Source organism: Zingiber officinale, chromosome 2B, assembly GCF_018446385.1.
Source record: "Zingiber officinale cultivar Zhangliang chromosome 2B, Zo_v1.1, whole genome shotgun sequence".
Lineage (NCBI taxonomy): Eukaryota > Viridiplantae > Streptophyta > Magnoliopsida > Zingiberales > Zingiberaceae > Zingiber > Zingiber officinale.
Window position 1 is genome coordinate 4169006 of NC_055989.1, and position 26708 is coordinate 4195713.

Consider the following 26708-nt stretch of genomic DNA (forward strand, 5'->3'; position numbering starts at 1 on the left):
ACACTTGTGGTGCTCTCTTCTCCATCCTTGAGTGTTAGAGAACACATCTTGTTCGTGTGGATATCACTAGAGAGTTGTCTACATTGACAACTTCGAGATCCGGCGTACCTTGGACGAGCGGGATACGCGAAGGGCACGCATCGAAGGTATAAAATGTTTTTCCTTTGTAGATCTACTGTAGATCGTCGTTTGAAACTCATAATCGTAATTTCAAAATTTTTCTTCGCACGGACCCGTTGGCTTTGGGGCTTTCGGGGTTTCCGCGACGCGAAAACACGATTTTCGTGGCCCGAAAAACCCAACACAATCTCCTTCTCTGAAGGCGGAGAAGTCTTTTACACACTGAAAGCTCTTACAAGTTGCTAGGAATTGAATACTTAGTTTAATGAATAATTCTTAGGTCCAGGGATCTTTTTATAGCCCCTGGAAACTCTATCTCTAAGGTTGAGGGTGCCTCCGAAGACCATCCGAGGCGCCTCCAATGTGAAGATCGGATAGAGTTCTATCTGATTCCAAACGGCCAGTTTGGCCAGGTCCAAGGCACCTCCAATCGAGGTTGAGGGGGCCTTGGAAAAGTTGCGGGCGCCTCGGACGAGTTTGAAGGCGCCTTCAACCATCGTTGAAGGCGCCTTCAGCTCCTTCCAGCTTGTCTTTGTCTTCATTTTGGCTTTCGAAGTTCCGATCGCTTGGGTGATTCCGGCCAATCGAAATAGGGCTCATCCGAACCTAATTTCCGACTTTCTCCTCGAGCATGCTTTCAACTCGGCTTCTCGTCTCTCGAACGCCGAGCACGTTCTTTTCGTCCACCGGTGTACTCTTTCGCAACTCTCTCGTCCTTCGAATGCACCGAACCCATCGGCTCCCTTCCCGTGTCGTCCTTCTCGCTAGCTACGTCTTCCGCTCGACTTCCTGCAATCCTAAGCTCCTGCACACTTAGACACAGGGATCAGATAACAAACAGAACTTAACCTAACTTGGTTGATCACATCAAAACAACCATAGGATCCAACAATCTCCCCCTTTTTGATGTGCATAAACCTAAGTTCAAGTTAGGGAAAAAAAATAGACAAACAGTAATTTATAGAAATTACTAAACTAACAGTTTAAGCATAAAGATTGTAATTATAGAATTTGCAACACTAAGAATTTTTTTTATTTTTTTTAAACTTTCCCTAAACTTTCCTATCTCTCCTCCTTTGACCACAGCAAAAATTGGGGTCATAATTTTCAAGTAGAAGTTTTCTAAGGAAAAGTTCAAGTTTTAAAAGAAATATTATTGGAGAATTTTTTTAAGTAAAAAAATTTATGCATGAAACATTTTTCTAAGTATAAAAGTATTTTAGAAGAAAAAATGTTTGAAAAAAACTTTTTAAAGCATTATTTAATTTTAATACTTTACCAGAAAGTTAATTAAACATTTTATTTTAACATTTTGGCTTCCAGGTCGTGGCGAGGTACTAGGCCTTCTTGATTATTGGAGCAACAACCACTTCCTTAGACAAAATCTCATAAAAAAATTTTAATGTTTAATTTTCTCGCTGAAAACTTTAACAAAAAAAATTTAGTCTAGACAGGATTTTGGAACCCAGTAAAGGATCCTTCCTACTAGATTATTCAAGAAGTTAGGGGGTATATAACTTTTGGAATTTTTTCTAAGTCATCCCTGATGTTTTCTAATATACCAATTTAATTTTCTATATATTATAAGTTTTGATTTTGGAAATTTATTTAAGCATGCATAATTATTTTTCAATTTCTCATTTGCTAATTTTAAATTATCATACATGTCTAGTGGGCATGCTTTTGCTAAATTCAATTTCAATTCAGCACTTTCTTTTTCTAATTTTGCTAGATCTTACGTAAACACTTTGATAAATTGAAAAGACTGAGTAGGGGTTAGAGCACGTACCTTACTTACCTTACTTGGTGATGCTCCCCCTTCATCGTAGCTTTCTTCTTCTGATGATCCCCCCTTCATCTATGCTCATCTCCGAGCTGGTTTCTTTGAAAAGATGGTTGGCCATCAGTGCTAATCCCGAGAAATCTTCGACATCTGATTCCGAGGATGACGATTCATCCCATGTAGCCTTCAGACTCTTGCGCTTCGAGGACGTCGGTCTTTGAGACTTCTCCTTGCCCCTTTTCTTTAGTTTTGGGCAATCATCCTTGATGTGCTCTTTCTCGTTGCAGTTATAGCATCGGACTATCCTTCTATTGCGTTGATGTCTTTTTAACTGCGATATAAATTTATTAGTTTTAATAAATTTATTCAATTTTCTTACCAATAGAGTTGCTTCAGACTCATCGATCGACGCTTCAGATTCGGGATCGTCCTTTTCGATTTATAGGGCAATGTTGAGATTTGACTTCTCTACTTGTTTAGGCTATGCAATGCAAGATTCGTGAAGTTCAAATGTAGAAAATAAACTTTTTAAAGTACTTACCTCAAGGTCCTTAGAGATGTAGTATGCATCTACTAAGGACGCTCATTCTGGAGACCTTCGGAAGACGTTGAGCGCGTACCGGATTGAGTCTCGGTTTCTTACCATTTCTCCAAGGTTGTTTAGCTGAGTTATCAGCTCTTTGATTCTCGCATGGAGTTGCACTACCTTCTCGTCGTTGTTCATCCGGAGATTCGTCAGCTGAGTCCGGAGGATGTCCCGCTTTGTTAACTTTGCTTCTGAGGTGCCTTCGTGGAGCTCCAGGAATTTTTCCCAGAGGTCTTTGGCGGAGTCGTAGCTTCCGATCCGACTTACCTCTTGGGGTGGCAAAACGTTGAGCAGGTGGAATTCAGCCTTTCCGTTAGCCACGAAGTCGGCTTGCTCCTTCTTCGTCCACTGATACTCTTCTTTCTCTTTTGGAGCTGCAAAACCAAATTTCATAGTTAGAAGAATGTCAAAATCTGTTTTAAAAAATACCTCCATTCTTATTCTCCATGTAGCGAAGTCTCCGTCGAATTTCGGGGGTTGAATGCTTGTTTCGGCCATCCTCTTGATCTTTGTGCTTCAGTCGCCGGTTAGTCCTTCTGAGGCTGTTTGGCTCTGATACCACTTGTTGGAGCAGAGGGGCTGGCAAGAGGGGAGAGGTGAATTACCTGAAAAATAAAGAATATCCTCCTCTAACTTTCAACTCTAAAATAAAAGCAACTATTAAATAAAACAGAAATAAAAGTAAAAAAGTAGGAAGGAAGACTCAACAGTTGACTTGGTTACAACCAAGAGGTTTGTTAATCCAAGGGGATGGAATAACGCACTATCAATCTCCTTCTCTGAAGGTGGAGAAGTCTTTTACACACTGAAAGCTCTTACAAGTTGCTAGGAATTGAATACTTAGTTCGATGAATAATTCCTAGGTCTAGTGATCTTTTTATAGCCCCTGGAAACTCTATCTCTAAGGTTGAGGGCGCCTCCGAAGACCATCCGAGGCGCCTCTAATGTGAAGATCGGATAGAGTTCTATCTGATTCCAAACGACCAGTTTGGCCAAGTCCAAGGCGCCTCCAATCGAGGTTGAGGGCGCCTTGGACAAGTTGCGGGCGCCTCGAACGAGTTTGAAGGCGCCTTCAGGGCGCCTTCAACTCCTTCCAGCTTGTCTTTGTCTTCATTTTGGCTTCGGAAGTTCCGATTGCTTGGGTGATTCCAACTAATCAAAATAAGGCTCACCCGAACCCAATTTCTGGCCTTCTCCTCGAGCAGACTTCCAACTCGGCTTCTCATCCCTCGAACGCCGTGCACGTTCTTTTCGTCCAACAGTGTACTCTTCCGCAGCTCTCTCGTCCTTCGGACGCACTGAGCCCGTCGGCTCCCTTCCTGTGCCGTCCTTCTCGCTAGCTGCGTCTTTCGCTCGACTTCCTGCGCTCCTAAGCTCCTGCATACTTAGACACAGTGATCAAATAACAAACAGGACCTAACCTAACTTGGTTGATCACATCAAAATAACCTTGGGGTCCAACAATTACCTCTAGGTTTAGCATTCTATTTGTTAGATTTGTTTTTGTATTTCCCTGCGCACTAACTTTATAGGAAGCGATCGATTTGGGTGAGACGCTATTCACCCCTCCTCTAGCGGAGGTCAAGATCCCAACACTGTGAACCAGCGGTTCCGAATCATAAATCGTAACCGTCTTGGGCGGTTAAGGTTAAGGGTCGACCTATCTAGAATCGTCGAACCGACGGTTCCGAATCGTGGTCAAGTCTAAAAAATAACCCTCATAATACCAGCCTTATGAATATAGAGGGAGATAAATATAAGTACATAAGTCGTAGACATATGGTAAGATATGTTTAGTGCAGGTTAGCACTGACGGTCTAACTCAGGTTTTGATTAATGACAAAATAAGGTTAAGTTAGTTTCATAGTGATCTAACACTTTGACGAAATGTACAGGAGAAGCCCAGCTAGGTCGATGGGTCGACCGGATAACTGGCACAAAGCCCAGCTAGGTTGACGAGCCGACCAGATAGCTGGCACGAAGCCCAGCTAGGTCGACGGACTGATCAGATAGTTGGCACGAAGTCCAGACGGATCGATGGGCTGACCGGACTTCTGGCAGGTAAGTCAAGGTAAGTCACTAGAGGGGAGTGACTTGGTGAGGACGCATTCCCCGTTCGAGGGAATATTAGACGTCGATCTAACTTAGAATCATTTCGGGAATCTAAGTTGAGATCGTGACTAGATTCCGGTCTCGATGAGATGGAATCTAATTACTACTCTTTTACTATAATTGTGCTAACTTCTATTTTACAAGGTAGTTTACCTTTTATTTTGTTTCGGACTAACACTTTCTTGCAGGAAAAGGACTTTCTGAAGAAAGGTTGTCCGGGCGCCTGGAAAGGATTCGAGCGCACGGAAGGCAAAAGTTATTCTGACAGCTAGGCGAGCGCTAATTGGACGACCGACGTCATGGTCCAAGCGCCCAGAAGGGATCCGTGCGCACGGAGCATGCCTATAAAAGAAGACCTCCACGGAACATCAACAATAAGAACGCCTTCTAACAACTGCTCTACTGCGCTGTGCTCCTGCGACGCTGTGAAGCCTCTCCGACAACTTGCGGCTCAAGTCTTCTCTTTCAATTGTTGTCGGTATTTCGTTTTAAACATTCTTGTACTTACATCTGTAATCACTTTTTCGATTTACTAGTGAATTGTCAAACGAAAGTACTCGACGAATGTGGGCCTTGGAATAGGAGTCGACGAACGCTCCGAATCAAGTAAAAATAATCTGTATTAACGTTGTGTTTTGCTTTTATTTTTCTGTTGCTTACTCTAACTCGATAACAAATTTTAAATCACTATTCACCCCCCTCTAGCGAGCTCTACGATTTAACAAGATAAACCTTAAGTCATCAATTTCTGAGAATCAACCTTTGACTATTATGCCAGAGATATTATGCATCCACCGTCTACCCTACACCCCAGGACAATTTCTATAACTTAGAAAATTCACCTCTATTGGCTTCCTCACAACTGTTTAAAATTTTCTTCCCATTCTTTTATTTTTATTTTTATTATATATATATATATATATATATATATATATATATATATATATAAATTTTTATTATATATATATATATATATATATATATATATCCAGATGAACTAAATTGAATTCAAGTACCCTGGATTCAATCAAAACATTTTTTTTTTATTTTTTGTTTATTTAAGATTCAAGATTTTAAAATTTAGGAATTGAATCATAATAAATTTGAGCCAATAAAATTTTCCCTCTAAAATTCAGACTTACCTCTTGAATTATAGTACCCAAGATTAAAAATTTTAAATACTCACAAGGTATATTATATATATATCTAATGTTTAAAATTTTATGATTTAAAAATTAAGTTATAATGAGTTTAATCCAATAAAATTTTTCTATATGATTCATGCATTTTCTCTCCTAAATTATAGTATTCAAGAATATATATACTAAATTATAGTATTCAAGAATATATATATATATATAATGAAAAGCAACATGGTGAGAGTTAATAAATTAATCGACAATTTGGATCTTCTCCGAACCAAAATTTTATTTGCAAATCACATACGCTTGCAAAAGGAAGACCTAGAAATGGCTAAGGTTGCAACACAAACAAATCAAGAGAAACAATGGACCTGGTGATCCGTGATTACAAGTAAGAAAAGTACATGCTGCTGCAATTGAATTCTTCTTGCACGGAAGCAGACCCAGCAGCCTGATGTATCCAACCACAATTTAGATGTGCATGCTGCAGTTGCAATCGTCAGGCGGAGTAAAGGATGGAAAATACATTAAACTAATTATTTTCCTTGACAACTCCGGGTAACAAATATCCTGAGTGGAGATTTGGAAGAGTAGAGATGCCTCCTACAGATAGTCAGTGCTGTATTTAATATTATAGAGAATCTCTCTGCGTGTCTCCGGTCCCAGCCTATAGTTGAACATTTGGGCAAGGGATTGCACCTTTTCATCACTATCAAAATCTATTTCGCGGGAACAGCGTCTTCGGAGCTTCTTTAGCGATTCCTTTGAAGGAGTAAAACCAGCCTTGATCTGAAAGTACAGCATTCCAAAACCTTAAAGAGGATGAAAAAAAAAGCGGAACATTTATCACTAGGCAATCATACCATCTCATCGATGACTGAGAGAGCAGCTTTTGGATCCCGATTGACAAGGTGAGCGTCGACAAGTAATGAGTACGTCATTGCATTTGGTATCACATCCAAGCTCACCAAGTGCTTAAAGATTTTGCAAGCTTCATCAGTCTGCCAAACAATTATACTTCAATTTATCACAATGTAACATGATAATGATAGTGCTATAAAACATAGTACTGATATTTGAGACCCAGCTTCTATGCCCGTGAAACCTTTTTGAGCTTTCCAAAAGCAGACATTAAAGCATTATAAGAATGAATATTAGGTGTCAATCCCATCTTGTTGCTGATGGCTTCAAATGTCTCATATGCTCGATCAAGGTCCCATATGTTTGCACAACCCAAGATCACACAGTTCAGAGCCGCAACAGACTTGAAAGGGGGATCTGCTTCACTCAAATTCTCCAGCTGAACATACACCTGTAATAATAATTCATAGGAATAATAATATCGAAAATTCACAACAGAGAATTGCATCCTAGAAGTCACAGATAAGCCATGGATATACATAAACAATTTTGTAAGAGGTTAAGGATTGAATATCCAAAATAATCTACAACATTAATGACCTAAATCAATCCCCTTGACTCGTTAGAAAAGAAATTTATTTATAGGATAGAAGGCACACGGTAATGCATTATTGGTTATGTTAATACTCCTTAAAAGATAACAATACCACTGATGTGTAACTAGTCTACAGCCAAGATCATCATAAAACTTGAGATATTAGCCAATAGTGAAACTTTTATACCATGCTTCAATTGCCTAAATTCCCAAATTTATATTTGACACTCAGAAAAAAAAAACAGACATACCACCAAATGTAGTAGATTTAATTAAGTAATAAATGTCACTATTAAGCATTTCTGATGCCATACCGAATCCAAAGTTGAGAAGCCATTCTTGCAGCAAGCAACAACCAAAGGATACAAAGATGCAAAAGGAGAAAAAAGCTCCTGATCAATGTCTTCAGATTTTCCATGCGCAGATTCAAATTCATTGAGGGTGGCAAAGGCACGTTGTAGCTGCTCCAATGATGCATGTGCATATATCTTTGCAATGTATGCCTCAGGACTTGGGGCTCTCTTTTGACGCAATGAACGTCGCAGAATTGACCAGGCAGCATCTAAAAGTGTAGAGTTGAATGTTCTTCCAGCAGTGGCAAATGCTGAGATGGCTAAACCTTCCTCAGCAGAAAGAAGAACTGGTGGTCTAGCAATCTCACCACGAGCAATCCATCGAGCCAGAAACTCCAAGGAGAAATATGCCAATTTGCTATGATCTGCTTGCAAAGCTACATCTGCAATATAGTTACACAAGTACCAGCTTGGACATAAGGCTTTGTTTTGGTCTGTTGTCTGGAAGAACACCAATCAGAAAAACCAAATCAAACAAACATAAAACTAAAGATTAAAAGATGACAAATTTAATATAACAAGAGTCTCCAAATTGCAATAAAAAAGAAATCCATTGCAGTTACATATGCATGGAGTATTACGTATTATAAATATGAAATTTTCACTGAGCAAAGATTGGTCAGATACCTTGCATCTCTCGATAATGGATGCTAGGGTGTCTAGCTTCCCAGAATTAACACAACTCCGAACACAATCCATAAAGACACTTGGTGATATCATGTAACCAGACTTTATATTTAAATCCATATACTTCATGGCAGAATCTATCTGATTTGTTAAAATCAAAAGGCCAATGACTAAATTGTATGATTCATCATCTGGCATAGTGCCTGTATGCAACATCCTGAAATCAATAAACAAACCATATTAAAAGGCACAATCATGTCAAACAAATAACAAAACTCAATTAACTTAATAGAAACTAGCATCCATGTCTCCTGAACTGCAAAGAAAGCTTCATAGAGAAGCTTGGTGATGTATAATTATTTGCTAGACTGAAAATAGAAACATCCTGTACAACCTTATTGGCCACACCACTACTGATTTTAAAAATCCAGTTTGGAATTCACATCATGCTTAGCAGCTTGTAATTGTAAACTTCAACTGGTATCTGTAATTTTAAATGTGTATTCTATAAATGCATATGAGCAAGTGACCCAAGATATGAAATGTCATAAAATATAGAAGTGTGCATGCTTATGTTCATGCCACCCAGATATAAAAATGTCATGATATAGAAATAGGAAAAAAAAACTAATAGAGCAGAAGAGCAGAACTTCAGAACTGCCCCAAAGGATGAACAGTTGAATGAACAAAAGAAATAAAACCAAAGAGTATTCTTATTATAATTGCAGCTATCTAGTTTTTCGACCAAAGACTGCTGCAGATCAACATTGGTACATGGAAAGAACTGGTGTGACGAAAGAAGTGTTTGCTTTGGGCATGAATGTTCCACCCAACCCATTATGTGGCATTGAGAATCAAAGAGTTTGATAGTCTTCAGGAAGGAAGATTAGAAAGGAGATAATGCAATCTGTAGGCTATACAGATCTAGGAATTAGACCAAGATTATAGGCTATACTTACGTAATATTCACACCAATCATTGGATCAAGGAAGTTAATCCTTACTACTCTTGATCCTATATGAAGGCATTGATTCTCTTCTCTTACATAATGCAAAGTGACTTGGTTTCCTCTCCTCGATCAAAATGGCCATTACTTACCTCCACACATAGTACAAGATCATGGTGTTCATAACATGGCAATAGAGCCAACCATGGGCTAAGCCTTGCTCTGGATATTTACTTGTCAAATTCATCTACACCTAGAAATGGTGACTCAGTGATTGAAGATGTCTTGATTCTCAATCAAGTGATCAGAATAAGGCAAACACACCCTTGGAGTTTCCCCTTGTTATACGTGTTCTATATGTACATGGTTAATTAAAACTAGTCTTGTCTCCTTCGTCCTCTACGAAGATATTGATTCTCTTCTATAATAAATCCAAGGAAATTTAGCCTTTTCTCCTAGACCCCAATGAGACTGGGTACTCAGACCCTAGGTGTTCATAACAACGTGCCTCTTCAATGGAGTCAGTGACGATGTCAAAATTTCTTTAATTACATATTTACAATAAGTGCAACGAGTGACAAAGTATTCAACCGCAAAAAGTGAACTTCTAAATAAAATGATCGATGAAGCAAATACGAAAGATTGTCATCTCCTTACCGGTCGATCAACTTCTCTGAGGCCTCATTCTCCCGCGCTTGAAACATAGCTTTGAGGACCAGGTTATACGATGCCGTGTTGGGCGCAATTTGGTAATCCTGCATTTGGGCGACCAAATCCAACAGCTCACCTGCTGACGCTCCCATCATCAGATTAGCCCTGAGATAGTGATTGAACAGATGGACGTCGGGCTTATTGGGCTTCCCACTGGCATCCAGCGAACGGATCCAGAACTCGAAAAGCTGCTTGATATCGGACCAGCTTTGCGACGTCATCCATTCGGCGAACATGTCCATCAGGCCGGAGAGATCGAGAGTCTGGGAGTAAACCATTATCCGGGAGGAGGACCCCACTGGTACGAGCGCCTGACCACCGAGGAGGAAACCACCCCCGGCGCTGCTGTTTTGGATGCGCCAGTTCTCCTGGTAGAGCGGGCTCCCCGTGGAGGGGTTGGGGGGCATGGGTGCGGCGTCGGGGGGAGCCGGCGCCTCCTGCGGCTTGGGCACCTGGAAGAGGAAGGGGAAGGTGGAGATGGCGCGGAGGACGGGGGCGGCGGCCTGCGAGAGCGACTTGGGGAGGAGGCCGCGGGAGCGGCGGAGGACGGTAGCCGTCATAGGGTAGTGGAGCAAAGAGCTCGGTGAGGGTTAGGGTTTTTGTTTTTTACCTTTTCTTTTTTTTGAGCGGAATGGCGCTGTCAAATTTTAGCATTTCGGATCGACCAACGACGGGGGCAGCCTAGTAATTTCAGCAACTTTCATCAAGACGTTGACTCGGTTTAGTTGTCAAGATGGTGTTGGTTCGGACCGGACCATGAATAAAGCTGAAACTAGTCCCTTCCGGACGGTGCGATTATGAAGGCATTGTCATATGAGATCTTGGGTTGAAATTTGGAGTTATCGAGTATAACCTCTTTTATATCTTGGTCATTTATACTAATGACTAGTAGCCACTTATGATTTACCTTTTCTGTGTTAGCCTAGGGACGAATTGACGGGAGAGGCGTTGAGGACGAATGAATCACCTTTTGTCCAATGAATAAAGCTGAAACGGTTTGAATTAACATTAAAGTAATTTTAATTAAATTCAGAGAAATTTTAATCAAATGATTCATGATAATTAATGCTTTGAGAGTGCTCTTTTGGCAATATCAATCGGATTAACTCTAGTATTGAGTTTAATTTGATTATTTATGTGCTTTTAAACATCAACTACGACTTCAACTTTTATCTAACTAAACATGCCTTTTCCTTTTCATCAATTCAAATTATTTCCCATTATTTTCTCCTTTTATTATTTTTCTCATATGATTAACTTTTTTTATTTCCCTCCAATAATTCATCTAAATGTAATTTCCAACCACCACTGTGCAAGCCACTCACGTGCCGACACATCCATCTCGTCGATGCTTTATCCACGTAGACGCCGCGTGTCTTTTTCCTCGTGCTCGGCAAGGAAAATGACGCCCTTTTTGTCGTCTACCCTGGCCCAACCACCGCATCTCCCACTGGCTCTGATCCCTTTAGTCTTTTCCAGCCACAAACCAGGTAGCGCAGTGGGTATAGTAATCAAGCATCAAAATTATATCACAGAAGATAACTTGCTGTCCCTACTTTTTAACCTTACTCGACTTCATTGCCTGCGAGGAAATCCATGGGTCCCGCACTGCCCGCCTCTTACGCGTCAAGCAGGTACAAAAGATGAGCGAGCAAATCGGGCGCCGTTTGGAAGGCTTATCTCGACGTCTGCATACGTGGCGTCCAAGGCTAAGTACCCGCATCTTTTGACCAATAAAAGAAGTCCACGTTGCTCAGTAACACGGAGGTCGCGTCGGTCATAGAGGCCCCACTCCGCCGCACTCAAAACTCAAAACAAAGGGAAGCAGCTCGAGATCGAGTCAGAGAGAGAGAGAGGGAGAGGGAGATGGGCGGTAGTGAGGAGGCGGCGACGCGAAGGGACCGATGGGGGTACCCAGTGAGGACGGCCTCCGGCGCCTGCATCGACGCGATCGACGCCTACTACGTGCAGGTCCTCGCCTACGGCCGCGACCGGGCTGTCATCCTCCGCGCGGTCACCCACGATCGCTCGTGCACCCTAGCTAACGCCCTCGCGGCACACTTCGTGGCGACCAAGAAGCCCCAGGAGGCCTCCCGTCTACTGCATGCCGCCAACGCTTCTTTGGTTCGATCGAATTATTGGAATTTTCTTACTGGATTTATTCGCCTGCTTTTGTCAAAAGAGAAATGTTCGGTTTTAGGGCAATGCTACACCGTACGAGAGAGCAGTGGTCGCAGCGATCTCATGTTTGGTGGGCGATAAAAAAGACGAGGACTTGGCGCTTAATCGGCACATCGAGGTTCGTGGTATAGAGTCCTTCTGTCTGTGTCGATTTCTCACTGTTGTGGTTTTTCATTGTTTTTTATCGTGGGGAATTTTCTTGCTTTTCGACGACGATGGGAAAATGGTGTTTTGTTTTTCTGGTACCTCCTCATTTTTTGTTTGGTGGCAATCGCTTTATATATTGGAGATGCTACCCTGTAGGGTTTTTGAGACTTTGGATTTGTGGGATAAAACAATCATCTCCATTATAAAAAAAAAGTTCTTTGTAGTAACTGCATAGAATTGTTTTCTATTTGCAATTTGTTTAGACAGTTTAATAGAGGTATGGTTTGATGAAATATGGCCCAAAGCTGAATTTTGACTACCATGATATTCTCCAATTAAATTTTATCTACTTGATACTTTCAATGGTGGTCTATTCATATGTGGAATCAATTTGCAAAATTGACTGGGAGTACTTCTATCAAAAGAATGCTCAAACAAATTTCAATGAGTACCACTTAGAGACTGACATAGAATCTCTGCTTTTTCCCCCTATGGGTTGTTATGATTTTCGTGTTTGGTCTTCCTTTCATTTACTTGTGGTCTTTCTTATTACCGAAGAATGAAATGAGTGCATAGCTATTTTTGTCTGAATCACTAGATTTTTTATTTGCTATACTGGCTTCTTATGCTTTTTGCTTTAGCTTACCTTATGAGTGCCATTTATCTATTAATGGATATGTTATGGACACAAATTTTAGAATGGTAATTATTTGATAATAAATCCACTTATTAATGTTTTTGTTGTTATTTTATTTTTCAGCTATTGAAGGAGTTTCCTAAGGATATGTTATCACTCAAGAGAGCACAGATCTTATGTTTCTACTTGGGTCGGCCTGTTGTGTCTCTTAACATAGTTCAACAGGTTATTTTCTTGTATGATGAATTTAGAATTTGTATTATTAGTCGGCAATTCTGCTTGTCAACTAGTGTTTGCTTTTTGATATACTTTGGTTTATTGTGGTGGAAGTTCTCCATGCTTAGTAATGAACAGATAGTTATATATAGCAGGTGCTTGTACACAATGAAGGCCTTAGCTATATCTACGGTATGCTTTCTTTTCCATTGTTGGAGCTTGGGAGAATGACTGAAGCTGAGGAAGCTGCAAGAAAAGGATTGAGTATCAACAGTTGTGATTTCTGGTCACAACATAATGTAAGATAATGCCACTCATCAGTTAGCTGTTTTATTTCTTTGGTTTCCTGAATAAGTAGCTTTTTTTGTTTTTTTAGTGGTTTGGTCCTGACATGGGTTGTTGCCATGGCACAACGGTAAAATTGTTATCATGTGACCAAAAGGTCACGGGTTCGAATCCTGAAACAACCTCTTGCAAAAAGCAGGGTAAGGCTGCGTACAATGGATCATTCCCCGGGACACCGCATGGCGGGAGCTTCGTGCATTGGGCTGTCCTTTTTTTTTTGGTCCTCACATGAACTGGAGTCTAAAATGTTTGCAGTTGTATGAATCTAAAGAATAGAAAATACAAATCTGTATTTTTAATTATAGAGAATATACATTGTGTGACTACTAAAAAATTGCGACTTCTATGTTAGTGGAACTCTAATGAAGTAATAACTTGGAATACTGAATCTCTCTCTCTCTCTCTCTCTCTCTCTCTCACACACACACACACACACACACACAATCAGCATAATGGTTGTGAGGATGAATCAATTGAGTATAATACCTAAATAACTTGTAGGTAAACCTTCCAGTCTCAATATCTTTTTCTTAATTTGTTTTGCATAAAGTTTTCATTTACCTTTATTGTTTTCATCAAAGTGATGGGGATAAAATTTTGCATTTTATATTACACGTTCTTGATGCAAGTCTTCATCTAATGTATTTTTTATCCCCTCAAAGTTGTGCCATGTTCTTCAAAATGACTGTCGTTTCAAAGAAGCCACAAGTTTCATGGAAGCTTGTTCTTCCTCATGGGATTCCTGTTCATCTTTCATGTATGTAATTCTTGATTTTAATTCTATAGTTGTACATGCCTTTCTTGTACTGCTTGTGATTTTCTTGATTAAAATATGCCTTAGGTATACACACAACTGGTGGCATGTTGCTGTTTGTTATTTGGAAGGTGATTCTCCTTTAAATAGGGTTCTTGAAGTTTATGATGAAAATATTTGGAAGGGATTACTGAGAATTGATGCTGAGCCAGTAGAAGTATGCCCAATTGCCAATTGATATATTTCAGTCTTGCATATTTACAATACTGAATATTCTCGTTTGCATTCAGGTGTATATCAATGCTTTAGGGTTGCTGCTTAGAATCTACCTGCGCGGCCATACCCATGATATTGTTGATAGGCTGAAGTTGCTGACATCTGCTTTAAAGGATCAGGTCTGCCTTTTGTTCAAGAATATTAAATTTTGAAGGGAAAAGAGTATGCCTTTAATTTGTTATGTCCTAAAGATGGCTTGGAGTGCATTTAATTTTGTTAATGACAAAGTATATGCTGTTGCACTAGGAACGATCTAATATAGAGATGCAAAATTTTACTAAATCAAAGAATGGATAGATAAGAAATGCGAACATTAGAGAGAAAGTCAAAGTTGCATTTATTGAGGGAAAATTTTGAGAAACACATTTAAAATGATATGGATGTGTATTTATGCAACTAATAAATGCCCCAGTTAAGTAATGTGAGATCATGATAAATATGCACATTAATCGTGGAAAAAGGTGATCAAAGAAGTTTGGTTAACAACGATAAAACAAGTTAAAATTCATTTAAATATAGATCAGGATATAATAGGGAATTGAGCCCAATGACATAGGAAAATCCATATAGCTAACCTCACTTAATAAGATAAATGTTTGTTTGTTGTTGTTGTTGTTGTATGCTTCATCCACTAGATCAACCTTTTTGAAACATTCAATTCCCATTCTAGTGAATTCTTTCCCCTTTGTTTTTTATTTCACTAATCTAATTCTGTACTACTTTTGTAGTGTTTTTTGGCTGCAATATCACTTGGATAATCAGCAGATTTTTCATGCATTTATTTCTTGCAGTCCATATGGCATGTTGAATGGTTGCTAGATATACTGGCATTGTGGGCATTGGCTTGCACAAAAGAGACAAATAGAGCAGAGGATTTACTTCACTCAATTAAATCGAGGTGTGAACTAGTCATTTTATATCATAGAGGAAGAAATGATAATATTTGTTGTTACTTTGACAATGGCCTACTTTCCTTAGATTTTCTACATGGAGCAGTCAGAAGCAAAAGTCAATGCAAGCTGCAGTACAGGTTTGCAATGTTTATTTGATTTCCATCATGTTGGTATCTATTTGTCAAATCTCTAGGCATTTCCTAGATGCTAGAGGAAAACTATGGCCTCTACTTGATGGATTATATTAAGACAAAATTCTCAAATCGCGCATTAGGTGCATCTAGTTTTGTTATCACCCAATGCGTGCGCCTCCCAAAAGTAAACAACCTAAAATAATCTCTCTCATTTCATTGGTTATCTCAACATATGTTAAGTAGAGTCTAGTCAATTAATGAATTATTCAGTGACTACTAGATTGACACTAGTTTTTATAAGCTAAAATAATGATTTTCACCTACATGGACCTACACATATTCACATTAAAAAATGGTGACATGAATGTCTTTGTGGGAGTCCGAGAAGTGCACTGGGGTCTTAGATTTACATTTCTACATGTGGAGGTTTATCAAAGTGAATCTCAATGGATCCACATTGCTCAAAATGAAAGTTTGAGGGCATGTATGTGTTCATGGGACCTCAAAGAGCACATTGATGATTGCACATTTGCATTTTGACACCTAAATATCTATTTAGGTGAAATGGTTATTTTACTTTGGATCTTCAATTCTCAAAATGCAAATATGAAAGCGTGAATGGTTTCCTGAGACCTCCAGAAGCACATCAACATGTAGATGTTTATTAAGGTAATATGTTCATTTCACCTTAATAGACCTACATTGTTCAAAATATAAGTGTGATGGCATGTTTAAGTTCCTGGATCTCTAGGATCACATTGGTAGCCTCATATTTGCATTTTTTACTTACGGAGGTCTATCAAGGTGAAACAATAATTTTAACTCGAAACATTTCTCTTATATAAACTTACATCTGGAAGCTAGTGTGAGGAAATGTATGAATTTCTAGGATAGAGAAAGAGAAGATGAGAGCCGGAGGCACTGACTTTGAGACTTCATGTGTCATGATGAGAAGGATGGCGCGGCGGTGGGTGCATGAGGCATGATTGGGCTATACAGATGGTCAAATCATGATATTGATGTGTGGAGCCAGTGGGAGAGTTGCCGCATGGGGTGTTGTGAGGAAGAAAGTTGATAGAGGAAGAAAAAGAAAAACGAGAGGTGACAAGCTTGCATGGAAGGAGATATTGCAAGGATGATTGGCATGGAGAAAAAACTGTGGGAAAACGGTGGCTTAGGGATGTGGTATTATTAACACACAACACAGATACCCCTATAGCATACAAAATTACATCATTTCCATGACAATCAGTATAGTCCAATTCTATCACAGATTTCTTGTTCAAAATACTAAAACTGCTAGGTGTAAATCACCTTGGATTCATACTGAGTGCTTCCTTTGAGTACACTATGTTTCTACATGTGACGATAGTTTGCACTTTCATTTGAATACGACCATCTAACTGCAAGGTTGATTCAGCTTGCAGAAGCTATTTATGAATATGGAAGGAGTAACTTCTTTAAAGTCTTTGATTTGCTTGGTCCAAATTTTGATGCCATTAACTTCAAAGTAAGGCGCTCTTGACGACATAGCTTCTTTTGTCATCTTCCTTTATGATTGTTAAACCAATTTTTTATTTAAATTATTTCATAGATGATCGGAGCATCTGATGAACAGCTTGATGTCTTCAATGAAGTTTGGTACATAGTCTTGCTGAATAGCGGACAAGTTCCCAAAGGTATCAAGTCATTTCGAATTCTTTTATATTGTGTATAAGTTCTAAAGCTTGCACTGTTTACAGCTATTGAAGCCCTGAAAAAGCAAGTTAGCAAAAGGCCAGGAGCACCTTTTCTTTGGCGGTTGCTGGTATGTTCTATTAATGAAGGTGTCTTTCCTTTTTCAGAAATATGCAGTCTTCAATCATACAACTGTTGAAAATTTTGGTTGCCAGTGGATCAGAATTATGGTTTATTGACTCCACTAAATGTGTGCAAGGAGGCCCCATGAATTTCCCCTAGGATAATATGAGATCATTTGTTTCTTTTACCACTTTGCATTGCTGAGGAAGATATCCCAGTCCACCTGACTTGGAAATAAGATTGTCTCAATCTTATTAGCAGCATGTGAACGAACGATACATGAAGTGCATCAACATAGCAGTATGTGCACCACATAAGCTTCGTTTACTTGTGCATTTGCACAGTGTGCAATGCATCGCACTGCCTCATGTGCTTTGCATACGATATCGAATCGTCATCCTCTTTGCACATGACTAGAGCAAGGTTTTCATATTTGATGTCTCTACTAACTTCAAATTTTCCACTTTTATATATGTAGGAACATCTGAATGTCATATGTCTCTCCAAATTTGAAGACCTCCATGCTCTTCTAGAGCTCTCTTGTTCTCCCTTTTTCATATTTTGAAAACACTTCCAACGAACTTGCTCAAAATGTATATGATAGAGACTCATTTCTCGTGTTCTTCTTTTTCCTGCCTTGCGCCCGATAAAAAACAACACTGGTTACTGCGACCGCTACTTATTCGATGAAATGCAAATAGAGCATCAGTGTGTGTATTATCTTTCAGATGAATGAATGCTACATGTTCCTAAGTTAGCTTTGCCCTTCATAGAGCACCTTAATATGCACTTCATGTGTGTTTTATCCAGGAGAAGGCATATTCTATCGAAGGAATGCCCGATCAGTTTCTCGCGGCCGAAAAGGCCAAGACTTTGGGAGCTGCCTATTTCAGGTAAGTCGCGAATTGTAAGACTATGACAATAATGATGCCTCAGAGAAGGGCAAAATGTAACTGTTATTCCTTCACACAAATACAAAGACTTCTACTACTTTGTTCTTGCTAAAAGATATCGAGTGAGAAGATTGGTGATGTTCATGTGGATAGCCACTTTCCTGTGATAATATCAAGCAGGAATCAAAGAAGCCAAAGAAAAAATTTCCATGAAAAAAATAAATCAAAATCTTTTTGTTATTGATTTAGAGGGTGTTTGGCTAAGCTTATAAGCTCTCTAAAACAGTTTATAAGTTGTTTTGGAGTTTATAAGCTCTTCAAATTTATTTGGTAAAATTTTTTTCGAATATTTTATAAGCTGTCAAAATAAGTTGTTTTGGAGTTTATAAGTTGTTTTTAAAAAAAATATGGAAGACTCTATTTTTTAAAAAAAAAATCTTATTTTAATAATTTTTTTCTCTAAAATATCTTTATATAATTTCATAAATCCTCATCTTATCCTCCATAAATTTTTATAAGCCTAATATCTTTTTATCTCCGTCGATTTTTTTTCCAACATTGAGTTATCTTCTCGGCCAATGTCTCTTTCCAATTTTTTCTCCCCCGGTGTAAAAATTCGTCCAAAATCCTCTATTAATAAAAATCTCAAAATCCTCTATTAATAGTATTATACCCTTTTTGATAATTTTATTAATAAAAAGATTTTATAATACCAAATACATCAATACCTTTAAGTTGATTGTGATAAGTTCACCCAAACACTTTAACAACTTATTTTTAAAATAAGATTTAACAACTTATAAACTCCTAAAACAACTTATAAGTTGTATGAGCTTATAAGTTATTTTTAATAAGTTTAACTAAACACCCTCTTAATAAATAAGAGATACGTTGCACTTCATGCATTTAGATAGAAGAGCATGGCGTGCAATTAGTAAAATGCATGCCATTAATTAGTATTTACTTTTTTTTAAAAAAAATAATTATTTTATAAATTTGTTTTTTTTTTATGAAAACAACTTTTATCAATCCCCTTACTATTAATTCTTTTAGTAAATACGAGATTAGTCTCCAGGGCGTAGCACAGTTAGGGGTGCACGGTTTTATGGCCGAGAGCAAAGTCGTACCTATGTTCGACGGGGCCTGAAGCGCATACTAAAAAGTGATTCTTTTGCTACGATAAATAATAATAAAGTTCAATTTACAAATAACATATATACTAAATATATAAATAAAATAAAAATAAATATATTACATCAATAAAAAATTAATAAATATTTAAAATAATTATATAAACACTACTCGTCTAGTTATTTTAGAGATAAAAATATTTATCAAATCTACATAATTCAATTATCGAACTCTTTCTTTCTTAATCGATAACATTGATAACTCATTTAGTGTATCCTATAACACTGAGACCAATACGGTGGTCGTAGGCAGTAGCAAGGCGACAAGTAGTAACTACCATGCAATTAGGTCGTAGTTCGCACAAGCGACTAAGGTATAGCGTGTGATAGCCTCATGCTACGCAATTAAGTCACGCGAGAAAATACCAACCACCAGCTTACGTCGAGTGAGATGGCCACTGCGAGAATCGACGCGATTAGGTCACACAAACTATTCTTGTTGCATGATTAAGTTACAATTAGTGTCATGTGTTGTAAGACGAAAAAGATGGTCGAAGAAGAAGATTATGATTACCTCTTATTCTGTGGATTCGTGCCTTGGTAGAAAGAACGCCGAAGAAGAAATCGCGTACAAAAAAGAGCAACGCCGGAGAAGCAATTGTGTGCACAGAAGAGTCATGCATCGGTGTATGCCTCGGAGCCGTGAGAATAAGTTTAACGACCATTTAGGGTCCATGTCTCTCATTTTTTAAAATATAATTAAAAAAAATGGACCCTTCATTGGGCTGGGCCCTGAGGCGGTTGCCTCTCTGGCCTCATGGAAGTTACAGCTCTGGCCGAGAGGTCCGTCTTTGTCATGTACTTTCAACTATGTACTCATATTTATCTCTTTTTATATTCATAGACCGATTCTAAGAGGGTCGTTGATGTTATGATTTCATATTTTATTAGATTTATTATTGTAATAGACAAAGTTGCCAATTTAGAAGGAATTACGAGGAGAAATGGAGATAATAATATTTAATAATTACTTTTTTATTTATATTTATTGATTACTTTAATCATGTTTGCAATTGATTAGCTTTTAATTTTTAATTTTAACTATTTATACATTATTAAATTCATTTGCAATTAATATATTCGAATAAGCGACTGAAAAATGAATAAAACCTTCCCTTTTACGATCTGAAATAATTTTGAATTTAAAAAATAGTTTAAAAAAAAGATAGTAATTAGTTTTTGTTTATATTGAAAGGTTAGTAGTAATTCGTTGCTGCTCCCGCACGCCCGCCCGCCCGCCCGCCCGCCCGCCCGCCGACGATTGCCGCCGCCCATATCGCCGCCGATTGAAAGCGTCCTCCAGCAGCCCACATCCCATCTCCGGTACTCCTCCTCCTTTATCCTTCTTTCCTTGCCGCTGTGACTCCGTGCCCTTGTGCCGCCGTGTCTCGCGTGCCGGTCGGCGAGCGGGCAAGGCTCGGTACTAGAAACCGTGCTTGAAACATTCATGATCAGAAACCTTTTCTACTTCGCCCTTTAAAATATGTCTTTGCTTAGGTATTGTTATATATGAGCACGATGGTGACATTCGCTATGTTTTTTGCTTCCTTAGGGTTTTTGGACGAAACAAGCAGGCTTAGCTCCTCTATCCGAATCATTGGTTGAGTGGTGGATTTGATTCTGTGTTCTTTGCTGCATTATGATTCTTCATCTTGTGCCTACAGTCGCCCGTCCATTCTGCAACACATACCCCTTTCCTTCCAGTGCTGGGAGGAAAACAACCTTACACTTCTCTTTCCAATCCGGATTGAAGGAATCTTCTTCACGGTATCCATCGATTCAATCGACTCCTGATCACATATGTGAGTCTTCTTTGGATAAGTAAGTACAAAATTTCTATTCTTTAGTTTATTTCAATTAATTAGTAAACGTAGATAAATTATCTTGCTTGCTAATGTTCTCCCTGTTTCATTAACTCTGATTTAGTGTTTGATAAAACATTGCTCTTTTTGGTTTTTGCAGGCATGATGAGATCACTGTCCGTGGGGTATCAGATACAATTGTTGGTGTATTGGGTGGTGGCCAACTAGGTAGAATGCTATGCCAAGCAGCAAGCCAAATGGCTGTTAAAGTAGTGACTTTGGATCCCCTTGAATCCTGTCCTGCGAGTAGCATAGCTTATGAACATGTAGTGGGGAAATTTGATGATGGTGAGACTGTTTGTGAATTTGCAAAAAGGTTGGTTGGTATTATTTTTCATATCTGAGTCTTTGTGTCTAATAAAATATTTCTTTCTTAATTTAATGATCAACATTTTAAAATTGTTTTTGGTTGGAAATTAGGTGTGGGGTGTTGACAGTTGAGATTGAACATGTTGATGCTGTTACTCTTGAGAAACTTGAATTGCAAGGAGTAGACTGCCAGCCTAAAGCCTCTACAATAAGGATTATACAAGTAAGTCCTAAAAAATTCTTTGTTGCCGTATTTTCAATGGTCTTACAATTTTCATAAAATGAAAAAATTGAGGTTCAGGTAAATGCTTTTGCTGGATGTTGGTCTTCTTTCCTGAAAGTACTTTAAGCATATGTTTGAACATCCTACCCATCTAATTACATCTGGTGTTTACGAAAACATTAGAGTAGTTTTTCTTTGGTCAGGCTTCATATATATTATCCAAGTAAGAGGGACAGAGAAATACTGTGTCTGAACAACACATTGATCATGTTTTATCATGGTATCTTATTCAAATGATTCTTTTACCTCAAGAAGTATCAAAACCCAAGTCAGTATAAGTCTTGTTTAAATCAGATTTAAGACATGATGTTTTCATTTACCACAATGGTTAATGGATAAAGTTTTTGAGACTTTATAATTACTGAATTGTTCATAGTATTGATCTTAATTAACTAGTATAATTTTCCAAAAGTGGGTTTTGAGATTTTCATATACTAAACCCAAATATTGTGGTTTTATGTAGTTTAGTAGTTTGTGATTCTGTAGAGTACATTTTTCTAGTAGGTGAAATTATAGAATGAAAGTACTGAGACTGTTAACATCTGGAAGTACCATGGATTTTGGGGATATCATGCCTTTTAGGAGTCGTCGTTCCAAGATGTGTAATTTATTTTTATCTTGGTGAGAGGATATATTTTCAAGTTCTTCTATTGTTGTTTAATTTGATATTTTGGTTTATTTTATCTGGTTAGTTTCCCATATCATCTCAATTAATTTGGTCAATCTTCCATGTGTTAAACTTCCAATCTGTTGAAAATCTACTCTTTTCAGTCTAAGTCTTTACTAGAATCTAAATGCAACTGTTGAAAATTTTGCCGCTTTATGGTTGTTCAGCATTCTCAACAACATTGATTGCTATCAAAACATTTCATCTGTTAACTTCTTTGTTACATTATCTCAGGACAAATATCTTCAGAAGGTTCATTTTTCTCAGTATGGGATCCCACTTCCTGATTTTTTGGAGGTTGGCTTACTCTTCTGTTGATTTTATGGATACTTTTGAGGCTGAATTTTTAATCAATAAAATTATTCTATGCAGATACATAACCTTGCTGATGTTGAGAAAGCTGGAGAGTTATTTGGTTATCCTTTAATGATTAAGAGCAAGAGGTTGGCCTATGATGGGCGTGGAAATGCTGTTGCTTACAGCAAAGAGGAAGTTCCTTCCCTTGTGACTGGCAAGATGGATTTCTGAATTCTATGCAACTATTTGATGGATTGGATTATTCTTAAATCTTAATGCCGAACAATTAATTCATGCTTTCTCACAGCATTGGGAGGATTTGAGCATGGCTTATATGTTGAAAGATGGACCCCATTTGTGAAGGTTAAACTTTACCATTTTGGAGTTATTAATCATTATTTAATTAAACGTATCTTCTGTATTTATATTGAATTGCTTTACTTTGTATATTTCTATTCTCTTCTTTTGTTAAAGATTTATTAGGAAACTACGGACTGCTTCTCTATAATCTTAAGCTGGTAGGAAAGAATCTTTTTTATACTTATATTTTAGCTAAAAGATTTAATTGAGTAACTACCAACCATTTTTCCATAATCTTAAGCTGTTTGCTCTTTTGTTTGGTTAAATATTTGATTGGATAACTAGGAACCACTTATACATAAGCTTAGGCTGGTTGGAAAGACTGAACTTGTGGATTTAGAGCTAATATGCTGTCTTAATTAAGTTGGACCAATTTCGAACTGATTGACCAATAGCACAAAGTGCAAGACAGACACATGAGTTTGCACAAACTTGTGCAAGATGGATGATGAGAAAACATAATAAAGAAAAATGATAGCAGGGGGAGCTATGATTTGGACTTATGACTATACTTTGATTACGCATCACAATTTGATTGCAACTACTTATCCAAATGCTTAAGACAGTAGGCACTTAGGACCCAGCTTTCCGACTTATATTTAGCACTTTTGGATTTGCTTCTAATATCATTTGTTTCTAAAGAAAATCATCATATTTTGATGTCTCTTGTGGTTGTTCATGCCTTTGTAGGCGTTTGCCTGACATTTGTGATCTTATCTTATTTTGTAACCTATTTTCCTTTTAAAATTTTGCCTGTATTTCTTTATTCAGGAGTTTTGAGTTTCTAAATTTCTGTTAGATTAAAATTAGTTGTTGTTATTAGCTTCATTTGTAACTATGTCTGAATACTTTATTTGATCCAGGAACTTTCTGTCATTGTAGCCCGGGCTAGAGACCACTCAATCCGATGTTTTCCTGTGGTTGAGACTATTCACAGGTAAGAATAACAAGTTACAATTATCGTTTACTTTAGTTGCATGGAGATTAAGGCTTGAACTTTCTTCTGCTCTAAGATCTACTCTATCTTTTCTATTTGAAGGGACAACATCTGTCACATTGTTGAATCTCCTGCTGATGTGCCCGACAAGATAAAGAAACTTGCAGTTGAAATTGCTCAAAAAGCTATCGGATCGCTAGAAGGGGCAGGTGTATTTGCGGTAGAACTATTTTTGACAAAGGACAAACAGGTTAAGTTTGCCAATAGCTTTTTTGCGTAGACAACAGTTTGGATGCTTTTACATCATGATCTAGTGTTAAATAAAATTTGTCCATTTGAATATTGGATTATAATTCTAGTTAACTAGTCTGTTATTCATCATTTGGTTAATTTCTGGTCATGTTATTCAAGCCTTTTTCCTTTGAATAGGTGTTACTGAATGAAGTAGCTCCTAGACCCCATAATAGTGGGCATCACACAATTGAGTCATGCTATACTTCACAATATGAACAGCATCTGCGGGCTATTCTTGGTCTTCCTCTAGGTGATCCATCAATGAAAACCCCAGCGGCAATAATGTACAACATTCTAGGTGAAGATGAGGTAATTATCTTGCAGAAATGTTTGTTTGTGGTTGTGTTACTCTTTCTGACCAATTTATTATTTGCATGAATTAATTCCTTCCTCACACTTGTTTCAATTCCTTTTAGCTAGTTTTTTTTTTAAAATAAAAATTGATGGAAACTACATATTGCTAGGGAAATTCAGGATTTTACTTAGCTCACCAGCTGATTGCAAAGGCACTAAACTTACCTGGCGTTAGTGTCCACTGGTATGACAAACCAGGTATGTTTGTCTTGTGTTGAGTGCAACCTTCTATTTCTAGTCACTTGTTTCATGTATAAATTCTACTGTCAGAAATCCGAAAGCAACGAAAGATGGGTCATATCACAATCGTAGGCCCTTCCAAGAGCAGTGTCAAAGCACGACTTGATTCCCTTCTTGAAAGAGAGACATCAGGAAGTCATGATTTTGGTCAGTAGGTCTCTTTCGTTTAATTTGATGAGAGGTTTCTTCTCTTGATAATGTTTCTAGTTCCTTTGCATTTTTTATTCTAAATTTTTAAATGTTGTTTGATGGTTAACTAACAAAACATACATAAATTTTCACATCTTTCTCTTCAACTAATTTTTTTTTGTAATTCTGCTCTTGTTTTGATCATTTACACATGCAATTTTCATTTTTTTTATCTGTTTTTTCCCTCTGTTTTGCTTACTAATACCTCGGGTAGCATCCATAAATAATAAACTTGTTCTATATCCATCTTCACGTTTTCAAATCTTGATACAATAGTAGTTTTTATAAATTTAGATCATTTTGCAGAAATTATGTCTACTTTTATTCTATGCTGAGGAACTACTTATCAAAAGCACAAATTTGTTGTTGGTGCAAGATTGCTCAATTCTTAGAATAAATAACTTGAATTTGCATATGTCAATTACTATTGATGGAGATAAGAAATAAAACACCAGATATTATTTTTCTGTTCCAAATTTGTTAATCATCAAAATTGTCAGCGACTTCTGATATTATTAGATATGTTTGTTGGGTACAGTTACTCCACGTGTCGGGATAATCATGGGTTCCAATTCTGATCTTCCTACGATGAAGGATGCTGCTGTGGTGTTGAAAAGTTTTGGAGTGCCATACGAGGTAAGTTCTAATGCAATTATATAGTTTTCATGGAAAGATTGCATTTCAAATGATTTTCAATATAACAATTTTACTTCAGGTAACAATTGTTTCCGCTCATCGCACGCCGGATAGGATGTTTACTTATGCATCATCTGCCAAAGAAAGAGGAATCCAGATCATAATAGCCGGCGCTGGTGGTGCAGCACATCTACCAGGTTGGTTGTGAATTTATTAGAAATTAAGTAACTTGATTCTATTTATTTTGAGATGATAGTGAAATTAATTCAGACATCAAATGTGTGCCGCAGGGATGGTTGCTTCGCTGACCTCGTTACCGGTCATTGGAGTCCCAATAAAAGCATCATCACTGGATGGAATTGATTCCTTATTATCCATTGTCCAAGTATATTCCCTGTAGTTTGAACTTTTTTCTTGGAATTTATTTCCTGTTTAATTATCATGTGCTTAAAATTAGATTACTGATTTCATTTTTACAATTGTTGTCAAGATGCCGAAGGGAATTCCAGTTGCAACTGTTGCTATTGGAAATGCAGCAAATGCAGCATTACTAGCAGTCAGGATTCTTGCTGCCAGTGATTCCAATTTGTCAGACAGGTTTGTTATTTTGATTTCGATCGGATTGGTATATTTGTGATTTTTTTTTTCTTTCTTTTGCCTCTGTTCTCAATTCTCATTCCATGAATTTCATGAGTTCTTTAGGGTCATCAAATATCAAAATGAGTTGAGGGACACTGTTTTAGCAAAAGCAACAAAACTTGAAGCAGAAGGTTGGGAGAGATACCTAAATGAATGATCCTCGTCCTTCTGAATGGTTAGTTCGGCTAATCATTTATTTTCTGCTTAATGTTATGAGCTTATTGAGGATTTTGAGTTAAAAGAGATTGTGTTAGAATAATTATCATTAAGCATCCATTAAAATTGTCCCTCTGCCACAATCATTCAATATATATTTGGGATTTTCATTAGGGTTGTAAA

The 26708-nt window shown here is 37.7% G+C and overlaps 3 protein-coding genes across 6 annotated transcripts; 2 read left to right on the forward strand and 1 right to left on the reverse strand.

Annotated features, from left to right (window-relative positions):
* Positions 1-5978: 5978 nt before the first annotated feature.
* On the reverse strand, positions 5979-10465 carry LOC122045128 (pentatricopeptide repeat-containing protein At1g26460, mitochondrial-like). The gene is made up of 6 exons (XM_042605203.1): positions 9783-10465; positions 8180-8396; positions 7514-7993; positions 6849-7055; positions 6607-6744; positions 5979-6532 (listed from the first exon to the last, which is right to left on the reverse strand). The coding sequence occupies exons 1-6, from the start codon at positions 10394-10396 to the stop codon at positions 6347-6349; spliced, it is 1842 nt and encodes a 613-aa protein (XP_042461137.1). The 5' UTR covers positions 10397-10465; the 3' UTR covers positions 5979-6346.
* A 1180-nt stretch (positions 10466-11645) lies between these two features.
* LOC122045130 (tetratricopeptide repeat protein 38-like) lies at positions 11646-18264 on the forward strand. 4 transcript variants are annotated; one of them, XM_042605206.1, is made up of 13 exons: positions 11647-11960; positions 12037-12135; positions 12925-13026; positions 13173-13316; positions 14025-14119; positions 14204-14333; positions 14407-14511; positions 15184-15290; positions 15371-15422; positions 16840-16929; positions 17014-17098; positions 17162-17226; positions 18030-18264. In XM_042605206.1, exons 1-13 carry the CDS (start codon positions 11703-11705, stop codon positions 18114-18116), a joined length of 1419 nt encoding a protein of 472 aa, XP_042461140.1. In that variant the 5' UTR covers positions 11647-11702; the 3' UTR covers positions 18117-18264. The 4 variants fall into 4 exon arrangements, 3 of the variants coding, with proteins under 3 accessions (XP_042461139.1, XP_042461138.1, XP_042461140.1); XM_042605205.1 differs by having other exon boundaries at positions 11646-11960; positions 14025-14333; positions 17698-18264; XM_042605204.1 differs by having other exon boundaries at positions 11646-11960; positions 14025-14333.
* Positions 18265-20530: 2266 nt separating this feature from the next.
* LOC122045131 (phosphoribosylaminoimidazole carboxylase, chloroplastic-like) lies at positions 20531-26708 on the forward strand. Its single transcript, XM_042605208.1, has 17 exons — positions 20531-20625; positions 20855-21123; positions 21265-21480; positions 21585-21696; positions 22658-22720; positions 22796-22934; positions 23028-23083; positions 23944-24017; positions 24120-24267; positions 24447-24620; positions 24776-24863; positions 24936-25052; positions 25633-25730; positions 25810-25927; positions 26021-26115; positions 26221-26327; positions 26433-26708. Exons 2-17 carry the CDS (start codon positions 20942-20944, stop codon positions 26524-26526), a joined length of 1881 nt encoding a protein of 626 aa, XP_042461142.1. The 5' UTR covers positions 20531-20625; positions 20855-20941; the 3' UTR covers positions 26527-26708.